Consider the following 12,565-nt stretch of genomic DNA (forward strand, 5'->3'; position numbering starts at 1 on the left):
CAATTTGAAAAACTTGGCTGAAAATGGAATTATCAGATTTATTTTGGGGGCCTGGTGTTGCGGCACAGCAGAGCCAGCTCCTGCCTGGGGATGCCAGCATCCCCTGAGTACTGGTTTGAGTCCCAGTTGCTCCGCTTTCAATCCAGCTCCCTGTGAACACTTCTGAGAAAGAAGCAGAATACGGCTCAAGTACTTGGGCCCCATCACCCATGCAGGAGACACGAATGGAAGTCTAGTCTCCCGCTGGGCCTCCTGACCCAGCCTTGGTTGTTACAGTCATCTGCAGAGTGAACCAGCGGATGATGCAAGATCCTATCTCCCTCTGTAACTCTGCCTTTCAAATAATTAAAATTCATGCAGTCTATTATATATATTTTTTCCATAATTTCATTTTCTATGAGTTTTGTGAAGTATTCTTAGATGTACTCTAAGTTTATTTTCAGACACTTACATGCTATTTCTATTTTTCTAAAAATTGCATTCATGTCTTTTTCTGTCATAGTCTGCAGGTCTATCCATCCATCCATCCATCCATCCGTACAACCTGTCGATATTATAAGGTCAGTCCTATGTTGCGGGTCACAAAGACTTCTGAAGGCAAAACAAGTCTCGTCGATGTCAGATTAATTACTTTTACCAATGTTAGAAGAATGATTCCTATGACTTTGAGTCAAATCAAGGGGAGAATGGGCTCAGAAGTCAACAGTTTCAAGCTTGGTCCCTGCGCCTTCTATTCAATAGCTGTTGTTAACTCTGGAAAAACCATCCCCATCTTTCCTCGTGAAAGAGCCCCAGCCTCGTAGGGCACTAAGAGGGTATTCAGGTCAAGAATGCCTATCTGCAGTTTAGCGTGATGTATGGGGCATCACACTTGAAAAGACAGTCTGAGGGGCCAGCACTGTGGCACAATGAATGAAGCCACTTGCCACGTGAGCCCTAGTTCAAGTCCTGGCAGCTCCACTTCTGATCCAGCTCCCTGCTACTGCACCTGGGAGAGCAGCAGAGGACGGCCTAAGTCGCTGGGTCTCCGCCACCCACGGGGGAGGCCTGGATAAACTCCTGGCTTCAGTTCGGCCCAGCCCTGTTCATTGCAGCCACTTGGGGAGTGAACCAGCAGATGGAACATTTCTGTCTCTCCTGTCTAAAACTAACTTTCAAATAAATATTTTTTTAAAAAGAAAAGCAACATCAGTAAGAACAGTAATAATAAGTCTGTAAGGTGAGCATCTACCTAGCGTTTGACAGTAAAATCTTGTTTCTTTTTTATCAGCAGAATTTGAAACCTTGACCACTTAAAATGTAACCTCCACCTGTCGAGTTCCCTGGGACATTTCACAGTGAGGACTCAGGCAAAACCCATTTCCCTGTTGTTAATACACCCTTTTAACAGCCTACAGAGTTTATCACTACTCATCTTTATTTCTATTTTTTTTATTTTTTATTTTTTTATTTTTTATTTTTTTTTTGACAGGCAGAGTGGACAATGAGAGAGAGAGACAGAGAGAAAGGTCCTCCTTTCGCCGTTGTTTCACCCTCCAATGGCCGCCGCGCTGCGGCCGGCGCACCGCGCTGATCCAATGGCAGGAGCCAGGAGCCAGGTGCTTTTCCTGGTCTCCCATGGGGTGCAGGGCCCAAGCACCTGGGCCATCCTCCACTGCACTCCCTGGCCACAGCAGAGAGCTGGCCTGGAAGAGGGGCAACCGGGACAGAATCCAGCGCCCCAACCGGGACTAGAACCCGGTGTGCCGGCGCCGCTAGGCAGAGGATTAGCCTAGTGAGCCGCGGCGCCGGCCCTCATCTTTATTTCTAAAAACAGATTCATACTAAGAAGAGAAAATATGTTAAAACCTATTCCACTAGATATGGAATCAAAATAGCTATTTTCCAAACAATTTTCCATTCTTTCTTTCCTTTAGTCAATTAAGCAGAACACACACACACACACACGTTTATTTAAATATAAAACAAATAAAGTTAACAACTGGAAACTAACAGCCAACATCAACAGAATCTTTCTGGATGTTAACCCTATGTTTTCCTTCCATTTTACCATTGAACAACAAACTACAGTGTCATGCTAAACCATTTCCTTCCTGAGCCAACACTTGGAACAAATATTCCACAAAGGTTAATTCAATGCACTGAACTTAAAATGGACATTTTTGACAATAATGGACCTAACATCAGCCTTCTAAAAGTTCTGAGATGGGATTCGCCGTTTGCTTTCTTCACTCAAATGTGAGCTCACTGGGCCTGAAACACACAGGAAGAGCAGCAATGGCCTCCACTTCACTCCCAGTTCTCAGACTATCCCTGGAGTAGGATGGGGCATTCAAAGCCCTTTTTGTTGGCTGCAGTACTGCTCCGTGGCCAACCTGCACAGGAATGAGACTCCACGTTTCAGGATTAAAAACAAAATGACAACAAAAAGCCTGCGACTCAACCTCAGGAAAATGCAGCCCATGCCTGCGAGATGCGCTCAAGCACCTCCGACCTCTCCTAGGGCAGCCACAGCCAGCAGACGCCCACGTACCCGCACCAAGGGAACAGGCACTTGAGAATCAGAGCGCTCAGTACACAGCCAGCGTGGAACCACCCTCGGTCAGGTCTCAGCTCCCCACTGTACAGAGCTTGGGTTCAAGATCAAACACGAAGCCGGCGCTGTGGCGCAGCAGGTTAAAGCCCCAGCCTACAGCGCCGCCATCCCATTCAGGCACTGGGTCTAGTCCTGGTGGCTCCACTTTCGATCCAGCTCCCTGCTACTGTGCCTGGGGAAAGCAGCGGCAGATGGCTGCACCCACATGGGAGACCCAGAGGAAGCTCCTGGCTCCTGATCAGCTCAGCTCTGGCCATTGTGGACATTTGGGGAGTGAACCAGTGGATTGGAGACCTTTCTCTCTCACTCTCTCTCTACCTCTCTAACTCTTTCAAATAAATAAAAATAAATCTAAAAAAAACAAAACAAAACAAAACAAAACAAAACAAAAAAAAAAACAGACATTTCCCTTGAAAGCACAGACCCTTGAAATTTTTAAAAACACAAAACACTCATTGCAACAAACTAGAGTTCCCTGAGGCTCTCTACTGCCACCTTGGTTTTCTAGGCACCCCATATATAGGTACTGAACTGAATCCTTGCAAAAGAATTTTTTTCATTTAAAGTAGAGTAAAATCTGTAAACTGGCACTTGTATTTAAAAATCTACTTGAATTGTTTTTCTTTTCACAGCATTTGCGACAAGCCCAAAACTCAGCAGATAATGAGATAGGTATGGGCCTTCCCAAGGCCAAATGCGCAGAAAAGGCAAAACTGAAGTCTTGGGCCTGTATTCACCACACCCCTGGCATGGACCACCCGGGATGCCCTGGAGAATGGGAAGAGCACCAGGAAAGCCAAGAGTTAAGCTTCTTAAAGACTTCCTAGAAGATGTAGTTGGTAACTTCTGTTTTTCTAACACCACCATTAAATAGGGAATAAAATGGAAGTCCTTCGTGCTGCAGACTGTACGTTTCTGAACATGAATGTTTTCCTTCGGTGGTTTTTGTTATTGTAGGAGGCCACAGGACAGAGAAGTCAATAATCCTCCTGACCCTGGTCAAAACGCACACAGTGAACAACAGGCAACAGGCGCTTCACCTGGCGCTCAGACGCCCGCATCCTACATTCGGGTGCCTGTGTGGGACTCTCAGCTCTGGCTCCAACTCCAGCTTCATGCTAACGTGGATCCCAGCAGTCAACAGCGGTGGCTCGAGTGGGTGGGTCCCCACCGTCTGTATCAGAAGCCCAGACTGAGTCCCTGGGTATCTGGGGAGTAGCCCGGGGGGTTAGAAGCGCTCATCTGTCTCTCTGTTCCCTGCTCACTCTCTTGCTTTCTCTGCCACTCCAATCCATGAAAAACACAGGTATGGGCATTACCGATTCTTTTTTTCAAAAATAGCTTGGTTCATTTTTTTTTAATTTTTCAGTAGTACATAAAAATGTATGTATTCATGAGGCCATGTGATATTTCTCATCATGTATGTATAATCGACCACCTCAAAATAAGAAATGTCCATTTCAAAACTCAGCTGGAGATGTTACATCACAATTCTACTTCTGAACGCTGAGAGACTCAAAGTAGTCAAGAACACGGGAAAGTGGTCCGGAGGTCAGAGATGGAGACTGACATCCCAGCTGCCCCAAAGCTTAGGCCAATCACTCAACTTCTCTGCATACAGTTAACTAACAATACAAACTTCCTCATCGTGTGTTAAGAATTAATATTTTAAAGTATTTACAACAATGCTTGGCAGACATGAAACACTACGGAAGTGTTTATTTAAACAAACAAACCCATATACCGAATCTTTAAAGGCAGAAGAAAGCAACGCTGTTTGAATACTGAGGGGGAAGGGAAAAAAAATCATGAGAATGTTCTCAGAATCGCAGTCCCAAGACTCACTGACTGATGTTCTATTCCTCTTCTGGTGAACACCGACACCAGGCAGAGAGATCCCACTGTCCAGCACTTGCTGGAGAGACGCTGAGTGAAGCCGTGAAAAGATGCACATGAATCACAGAGGCCCGTGTCATGTCCACGAGGAGAGTCGTCCACAGCAAGCAGCTGTGCCGATTCTAACGTCTGACTGTCAAGAAACGAGGATGGCTCATTGTGCGTGATCATCCTATTCACCACACCCAGAGATTTTCAAAATTTAATAAGTGAAACTGATATTCTGCACTGCCTTGAAAAATCAGACCACACGTATTGGAGGATACTTCAAATAGCCCAGGGAACAATGGGAGTAAAAGCCAAGTTTAGGGGGCTGGCACGGTAGCGCTGAAGCTTAAGGCTCCACACGCAATGCTGGAATCCCACATGGGCACTGGTTGGAGTCCCAGCTGTTCCACTTCCAATCTAGCTCCCTGCTAACGGCCTGGGAAAGCAGCGGAGGATGGACCAAGTGCTTGGGCCCCTGTACCTACGTGGGAGACCCAGAAGCTGCTCCAGCTCCTGGCTGCAGCCTGGCCTAAGTACAGGCTGTTGTGGCCATTTGGGTAGTGATCCTGATGGAAGAGCTCCCTCATTCTCTGCCTTTCAAATAAATAAATCTTTTTCTTTTTTTAAAAAAAAAGCTGTTTATTTTGGTGTAAAATATTTTAGAATATCACACAAAGTTTTCTCAAAATGTGTATCTTCTGTGAGCTTCTGAAAAGCCCTCCTGGCGTCACACTGTCCCTGATGTTGCTTAGCATGCCATCATTCACCCAAGGCACTATGGAATATTCTGGGCCACATCAGTCTTTGGGTTTGATTTTTGGGAGGTGCACAGATGGTTAGCAGCCTTTCCTGTCCCTACCAACCAGATGGCAGCAGCAACCCAGCTCACCTGTGAAAACCAAGTCTCCACCAGATATGGCCAACTGTCGTCTCGGGTTGGGATAGGAAAATGCTCCTACTTGAGTGCCAAAAGCTCAGAGTATCTGTTAAGTGTTGATTTCCCGCATTTTTTTTTAAAAGACTCACTGACTTTTGTATTTGAAAGACAAAGAGGGACAGAGGAATAAAGGAAAAGACCTTCCATCTGCTGGTTCACTCCCCAAAAATGACAACAGCCAGGGCTGGGTCAGGACAAAGCCAAGAACCAGGATCTCCACCTGGGTCTCCAACGTGGGTCACAGGGGTCTAAGCACTTGGGCCAACAGATGCTGTCTTCCCAGGCACATTAGCAGGAAGCTAGATCAGAAGAAGAGCAGCCACAACTCGAATCAGGAACACCCAAAGGAGAAGCCGGCATTACACGTGGAGGTCGAACCCACTGCACCACAGTGCCAGCCATTGACTGTGTGCACCTAATCTCACAGGTTGCTGTATTTCCATGCTATCTTCGTATTCTGCAGTCTGAAAGATCCAGACTGTGACTGCTTTTTCTCATTCCGAGAAACCTTTCCGATTGCTTCTCCATCTCTAACTTAGGCACAGAGACACTTACCTCACAGGTTGTAGATCAGACCGGAAGATGTACACTGGAGCTCCTAGGTCACAGCTACATGCAAGCAGTGCGCGCTCAAGCAGCAATCAGCCTGGCGGTGTCGCTACTGTTACGCTTGCCAAGTTGTCACCTCTTCATCCCCATCTTTATAACAGAAGAGGGAGGGCTCTAAGTACACATTCAAAACACTACAACAGACAAAACCGACGGGTCCAACTCTCTAGCAGACAAGCAGCTGACCTCCACAGAAGCCAAGACTTCAATGACACAAGAAGATGCACCATCAGCAAGGTAGCAAATGCAGAGAGGAACTATGATGAAGAGAAGAGGCTGGCAGAGGCTTTCCCAAGTTGTTTTTTTAAGATTCATTTATTTGAAAGTCAGAGTTACACAGAGAGAGGACAGGCAGAGAGAGAGAGAGAGAGAGAGAGAGAGAGAGAGGTCTTCCATCCACTAGTTCACTCCCCAACTGGCTGCAACGGCCGGAGCTGTGCCAATCCAAAGCCAGGAGCCAGGTGCTTCCTCCTGGTCTCCCATGCAGGTGCAGGGGCCAAGCACTTGGGCCATCCTCTACTGCCTTCCCGGGTCACAGCAGAGAACTGGATCAGAAGTGGAGCACCCGGGACTAGAACCGGTACCCATATGGGATGCCAGAGCTTCAGGCCAGGGCGTTAACCTGCTGCGCCACAGCGCTGGCCCCAAGGTCAAGTTCTTAAGACCTTCTCTTGGAAAGCAGACACACGGGGCAAAGGGTACCGCGATGTGCCTGCTCAGTGCTGTTTGTACTGGGATGTGGGAGATAAATGGCATTGAGTGACAGCCTCCTGATTTGTGTGTGTGTGCGTCCATGCTGTGAGAGATTGAGTTAAGTCAAGCCAGGTTAGAAAACTGAGCCAACTAACCCAAAACTGCGGGCCATTCGATGTGGCTAATTTTGACTACTAATTACTGAGTACATAGAACAGCCCATTTTGAAGAGCAGTGAGCTTTGGCCAAGTAGATGAGCATGAATCCAGACTTCATTTTTGTAGAGAGAAAGAGTAATAAGCATGCCTTCCCACCCACCCCCACTGCGTAAGGGAAGAAGATAAATATCTCACTGCCATCTCTGGGAGCTGCAAGCAGTCTTCATGCTCGCATTCTCTCGCTTCCCAAGAGGTCTCCCAGGCCTGCAGAACACTGCCAATAGCCCAGAGAAGCTTCTCCATCAATAACCGTAAGGGAACTCACCACTGCTCTTCTTCCTTTGCCTTTCAACTCCACTGAGATAATTTCATGAGAACTTGCAAATACAAAATTGTCACGAACATCCAATTGATCCTATTTACGTGTGCGACATCAAAGTATCCAGACATCATAAGCAAATGTGAAACGGGGGCCTTCCATTACCCTATAGGTTATGCAAGCACCTACTCAGAAAGAACTCTTTGAAATTTTTATGGAGCAGGAAAAATTGGAAGCATATTAATCTAGGCAGTGAAATTGGGCTTTTTGTCATTTTTAATTGCTTGAATTCATAACCTAGTTTTGCTGAATCAAAAACGAGTTGCTACAGCTGACACAAGCTGTTTCGGCCTTGTGGGCAGAGGCGCACGCACACAGAAACCCCGGAACTTTTCACATAAAGTTTACTCTTATTAATTAAAAGAACCCTGAAAACTGTTTGCAACATTACATAGTTACTGAATAATTTAATAAACAAGAGCTTCCAAGCTAAGCACTGCGTGGGAAATGCTGACTTTCCAAGGCAGACTTGCTTTCTGCTGTGGCAGCATCGGGGCCCAACAGGGACCCCAAGGCTGCAGGACTCCCACTTTGGTTTTCCACGATAGAATTCAGACACACGAAAGCACATAACTGCAAGAGCCTTCCTTCCCTCGCGTGCTTGCTTCCATTCACCGTTGTCCATGACACATACCAGTGTTCAGCCGTGCGTGAAAATGAAGGGATGCAAACGGATAAACGCATATGCCCATAAATATGAACAGACGCAAAGCTCAGTCGCACCCACAAGTTTCCTGATCTGCAACCTAACAAAGTCCAAAATCCAAGAATTTTGAAGGACACCTGCTTTTTCCTGTGCAAGCATCCTTTACTTACTGCTCTGTTATTTAAATCTTTGATTAACACGCAGCGCTTGTGCATTTTAATGGGCTACCTTGTGATGGTTCAACACACTGTGTTTATGTTTGTTGCAAAAGCAACACAAGATGGAGACTGGAGTCTGTAGAAAGAACTTCTTGCAAGGTACTCTTCATGGAATTTAAGCAGAACTTACCTTAGTCCCCCTCTTGGGATAACTTGAGACTAACAGACCTGAAATTAAAAAAAAAAAAAAAAAAAAAAAAAAAAAAGCCAAACCAAAGTACACTAAATCACAGTAGCTGTATTACTACTTGATAAATTTTCTTCCTTTTTGTGGCCTCTCTCCACCTCTCTAGATTTTCTACTGTGCTCAAAGCCTAAAATAAAAATTAAATGCATGAAGAAAACAAGACTAAATTTATCTTCCACTGGACGTTGGAATGCTTATTTAACCAGGCTCTCATGATAAAACGCAAGACAATGAATACCCAAAGTCCACTTCTGAAACACAACAACACACCTAAAACGTGAATAAAGGTAGCCGCACGGTATCAAAACCTTGCGACCCCAAGGCTGACAATCATAGCAAACGCCCTCGACCTGAGATGCACTTCGACTTTTGCATCATATTCTCCGTGGGAAGAAAGCCAAGTAAAAGAGAAGCACAATCAAGAAGAAAAAGCCAGCCATTATTTCTGTTACACGTAAGAAGGCTGGGCCGCCAGTCAACACCGAGGGTGATCTTCACTACACTCAAGTCAACGCAGATTAAAACGAACCCAGACTCCAACAGGGCAACAAGTATCAGGGGACACCGAAGGCAGAGGGACCACGTTCTGAGAGAGAGAAGCAGAAATATGCTCCGGCCGCTCAAGTCACGACGGGCGCCCAGCGCTTCTGTATAAACACCTCCCTTGGTAGGCACAGAGAAAAGAACCCGGTCTTCTCCATGGAGATCAAGCACTTTCCAACAGTGCATCTGCTTGCTTGAAAGCAAATGACAAGAAAAGTTTGAATTTTCACGTTTCTTTCTTTTTTTTGAAGAGCAGTGTACAGTGAGGCTGACTCAGAATAAACAACTCTTTCAAGTGAGAAGAGACTCCCAAAAGCAAAGGGAAAAAAAAAAAACACAGAATTCATCACCAACAAAAATTGCACAAGAAACCTGGGAAGTCTGCGCCCCCGGTAGGAGAACAGGGAAAAGCAGAAGAGGGAGGCTAAGGCAGGCGAGGAATGGAATGGGGGAGACCCGAGGTACCCCAACTCTGCAGAGAAGCACCTGTGATGGCGGCGGGTCCCTAACGTGGCGGCCACCACAAGTGTGCGCAGAGTGCGGAGAGCTACTGCTCACATGGAGACCGCGGAGGCTGCCAAACCTCCTGAACCCCGGCGGTCAGCAGTGGTCAGCAGGGGTCAGCAGTCCAGCCAACCGACTTCCCTGAAGACCGACCCCCTCGGACGTCACCCCAGCCAGCCCACAGGGGCCAGTGTGACTCACAGCCTTCGGGTTCCCCAGGGCGCCATCGGATGACCGACGGGGGACAACCCAACAAACCCAGCAACTTACGACTCCCAAGGCACAGACAGGACGGCAGGGTCCCTTCTGGCTTCTCCACTTTTGCGCCACCAGCGGGCCTGTGGCGAGAGCTCCGGGGAGGCTCCGGAAGCGCCTCTGGAGCCCAGCATCCAGGCACGCGTTCCTGACACCGCCTGCGAAACTTCTAGATTCAGCACTCCCTCCACGGGTCCCTCTCCAGTGGGAAGAAGCCCTCCATTTCACAGCAACCCGAGAACAGCGGCCGCGGAGCTGCGCTAAGGCTACGACTCCCAGGGCGGGGTGGTGGCGGTGGGGGTCCTCCACGCCCGAGGCTGTCCCGCCGGACACCAGCCTATCTGCAAATACCCGCGCCTAACTGCCGCGCCAAGAGGGTAACACACCACAGCGCCGCGGACTCCCCGCTCGGGTAGCTCTCACCCCGGGCGTGCCAGCGCCCCAAGTCGGAGCCCAAGCGCCGCGCAGTGCGCCCCTGAATTCAGCCTCCCTTCGGTGCGCGACCGCGAAGGCAAGCGGCGGACGCGTCCACACGGACGCGCCCCGCACACGCACGCCCGCGCCAACTTCGCGCCATCGGCCTTGCCGCCTCTCCTGCAAATCCACGCGCAGCCCACGGGGACTTCCCCCATCGGTTGGGGATACGCCCCCTTCCCTTCCTCCCCTCGCTTCGCCACCGCCGGGCGCAAACGGAACCGCAGCCCAGGAGCGAGGAGCCGGGAAGTTGCCCGCTAACTTCCAGGCGGTAAAGAAAACGGACCCGCCTCGGCCTCCGAGCTCCGAGCAAGCCCGCGCGGTCCCCAGGCCGGGCTCACGTACCGCGCCCCGCTCACGCGCCGCACACGCGGACGCGCCGCTCCATCGCCGCCGAGCTGGGCTGCCCGGATCCTGATCGGCTGCCCTGGAGACGCTCACGCAGCCGCCGCCGCCGCCTTCTGCGCGCCAACGCTGGACTCGGCAACCAGCAGCTCCGAATATCGGCTCGCACACTCCTCCCCCTGCCGCCCGCCCCCGCCTGCACGCCCTCCCGCAGCCGGCTCCGCTCCCCTGGCAGCGCCCTCCGCGGGGCCCTCGGCGCTCGCCCTACCTGAAGGGCATCTCCCACGACCGCGATCAGCTGCCAGGATTTCATGGTCGGCGGCCGAGTGCCTCCTGTTTGCGCGCCGGGGCAGGTCCGAGGCCGCGGCGCGCGGCGCCCACGTGCAAGCAATGCAAATGACTGGGGCCGCGCGTGGAGCCGCCGGGCGCGGCCGCCGCAGGTGCAGAACGGACCCGGGCGCGCGGGCGCGCGAGCGAGCAGCCGGAGCCAGGCGGCAATCAAGTCCCGGGCGCGCACAAAGGGAGGCGGCGCCGGGCCCGGCGTCCCCGCCGCGGGCCTCGGGCAGCGCCGAAACGCTGTCCGACTCGGACGCGCGGAGATCTTGGCAAAGTCCTAAGGCTTAGGCGAGGCGGCGGAGGCCTGGGCTGCGGGGTCCCGCCTGCACACGCTTCCCGAAGCGCTCACAGAGCCGCGCGGGCTGGCGGCTCGCTCGCGCTGTCTCCCTGCTCGCTCGCTCGCTCTGCCGCTCGCTCTCTCCCCCACTCTCTCGCACGTGCCCCTTCCCTTGTTCTTCCAAGCATTAAATATGGACCACATGACAGAATAGGGCACCTTGCGCGGTCCCCCGGGTCCGCACTTGACAGCCAATTTCAACTCGCGAGCCATGAATCGTCTACAGGCGGGATCTAAGCACTTCCAATTACTTACGCTACTCCCGCATTCTCCGGGACGGCCACGGGACGCTGTTCGCGGCTTCCACTACGCTACTTCACGCGGAGACACGAGCGCAGAAGGGACGGCCCGGCGCCCCAACGTGCGCCCCGCGCGCTGCCGAACCGCCAGCCTCGGCCACGCCCCCAGGAAGCAGGTGCGTTTGATGAGGGTGTCAGCCCTGAGGGGTCTCGAGCCTTTTTCCGCGTTCCGTACTGAAGTTTGCCTCCGATTTCAAAAGGAAAACATATGTGGCTGTTGAACTCAAAGAGCGCCTTCTAAAATGAATTCACCTAATGACGGTGGCGTCCAATTTTCCTTTTCCCAAGTCCTCGCCGGTCTGCGTTGTTTTTGTTTCTGTTTTTGTGGCTGTTGTTAAATGGGAATGACTGACTATTGAAATACTGCAGCTCCTGATGGGGTACGCGCTGCGCAGTGTCCAGCCAGGATAAACAGACCTGCCATCTCGAACGTTAACAGTTCCGTGTGGTGCAAGCATGCAAAATCTTGTAGGCTTATTTTTTAGAGAAATACTGCATTTTTAAAAAAATTTATTTGAAAGAGGGAGAGAGAGACAGAGAGCTCTTCCATCTGTTGGTTCACTCCCCAAATGGCCACAATGGCCAGGCCAAAGCCAGGAGCCAGGAGCTTCTACAGGCATATGGGATGCCAGCGTCACCGGCAATGGTTTAACCCGCTGTGCCATAACGCCAACCCCCATAGTGCATTATTGTTATCCATAGTCATCCCACCATGCCCAACACCAGAAAGTCCTACTTCTGTCTATCTGTAAACTCAGAACCGGACCATTACCCTGCCTCTCTGCCCTCCTCCCATCTGCTCTCCGCAGGCTTCAAGGATCACAATTCTACTCTAAACTTCTACCCGTTCAACAAAAGCCTAACGATCCTCAGCTGAAGTATTACTGGCAGTAGGGACCAGACAATTGATTGGCTGAAGAAGTGAGGCTTTTGAACGTAGGCTATGTAGTTTTTCTTCGCCGTCATCGCAGTCAGAACTACAAATCATTTGTGTTAGACTAGGCTTCCTGGGGTAGGTCTGGGGCCTAGCGGTTAACACATAACAAGAGTCCCACAGTGGGGTACACTGCCACTCTGATGTCAGCGTACCATATTGGACCACCAGTTTCAGTCCTGGCTGCTCCGATTCCAATCCAGCTTCCTGCTAATGCACTTGGAAAGGCAA

The 12,565-nt window shown here is 50.3% G+C and overlaps 1 protein-coding gene across 22 annotated transcripts in view; it reads right to left on the bottom strand.

The window, feature by feature from the left end:
* The window catches only part of RBFOX1 (RNA binding fox-1 homolog 1), a 2,206,955-nt gene that overhangs the window by 1,137,534 nt on the left and 1,056,856 nt on the right, over window positions 1-12,565 (bottom strand). For 2 of the 22 annotated variants that reach the window (XM_070063965.1, XM_070063962.1), the window contains exon 1: window positions 10,697-10,896. The exons of the other annotated variants lie outside the window; for them this stretch is intronic. In XM_070063965.1, coding sequence (XP_069920066.1) covers window positions 10,697-10,741 — 45 coding nt within the window. In that variant the 5' untranslated portion in view covers window positions 10,742-10,896. Of the gene's footprint in view, window positions 1-10,696; window positions 10,897-12,565 lie in introns of those variants that run through there. 22 annotated transcript variants of the gene reach the window in all.

This window comes from Oryctolagus cuniculus, chromosome 19 (genome assembly GCF_964237555.1).
Source record: "Oryctolagus cuniculus chromosome 19, mOryCun1.1, whole genome shotgun sequence".
Classification (NCBI taxonomy): Eukaryota; Metazoa; Chordata; class Mammalia; order Lagomorpha; family Leporidae; genus Oryctolagus; species Oryctolagus cuniculus.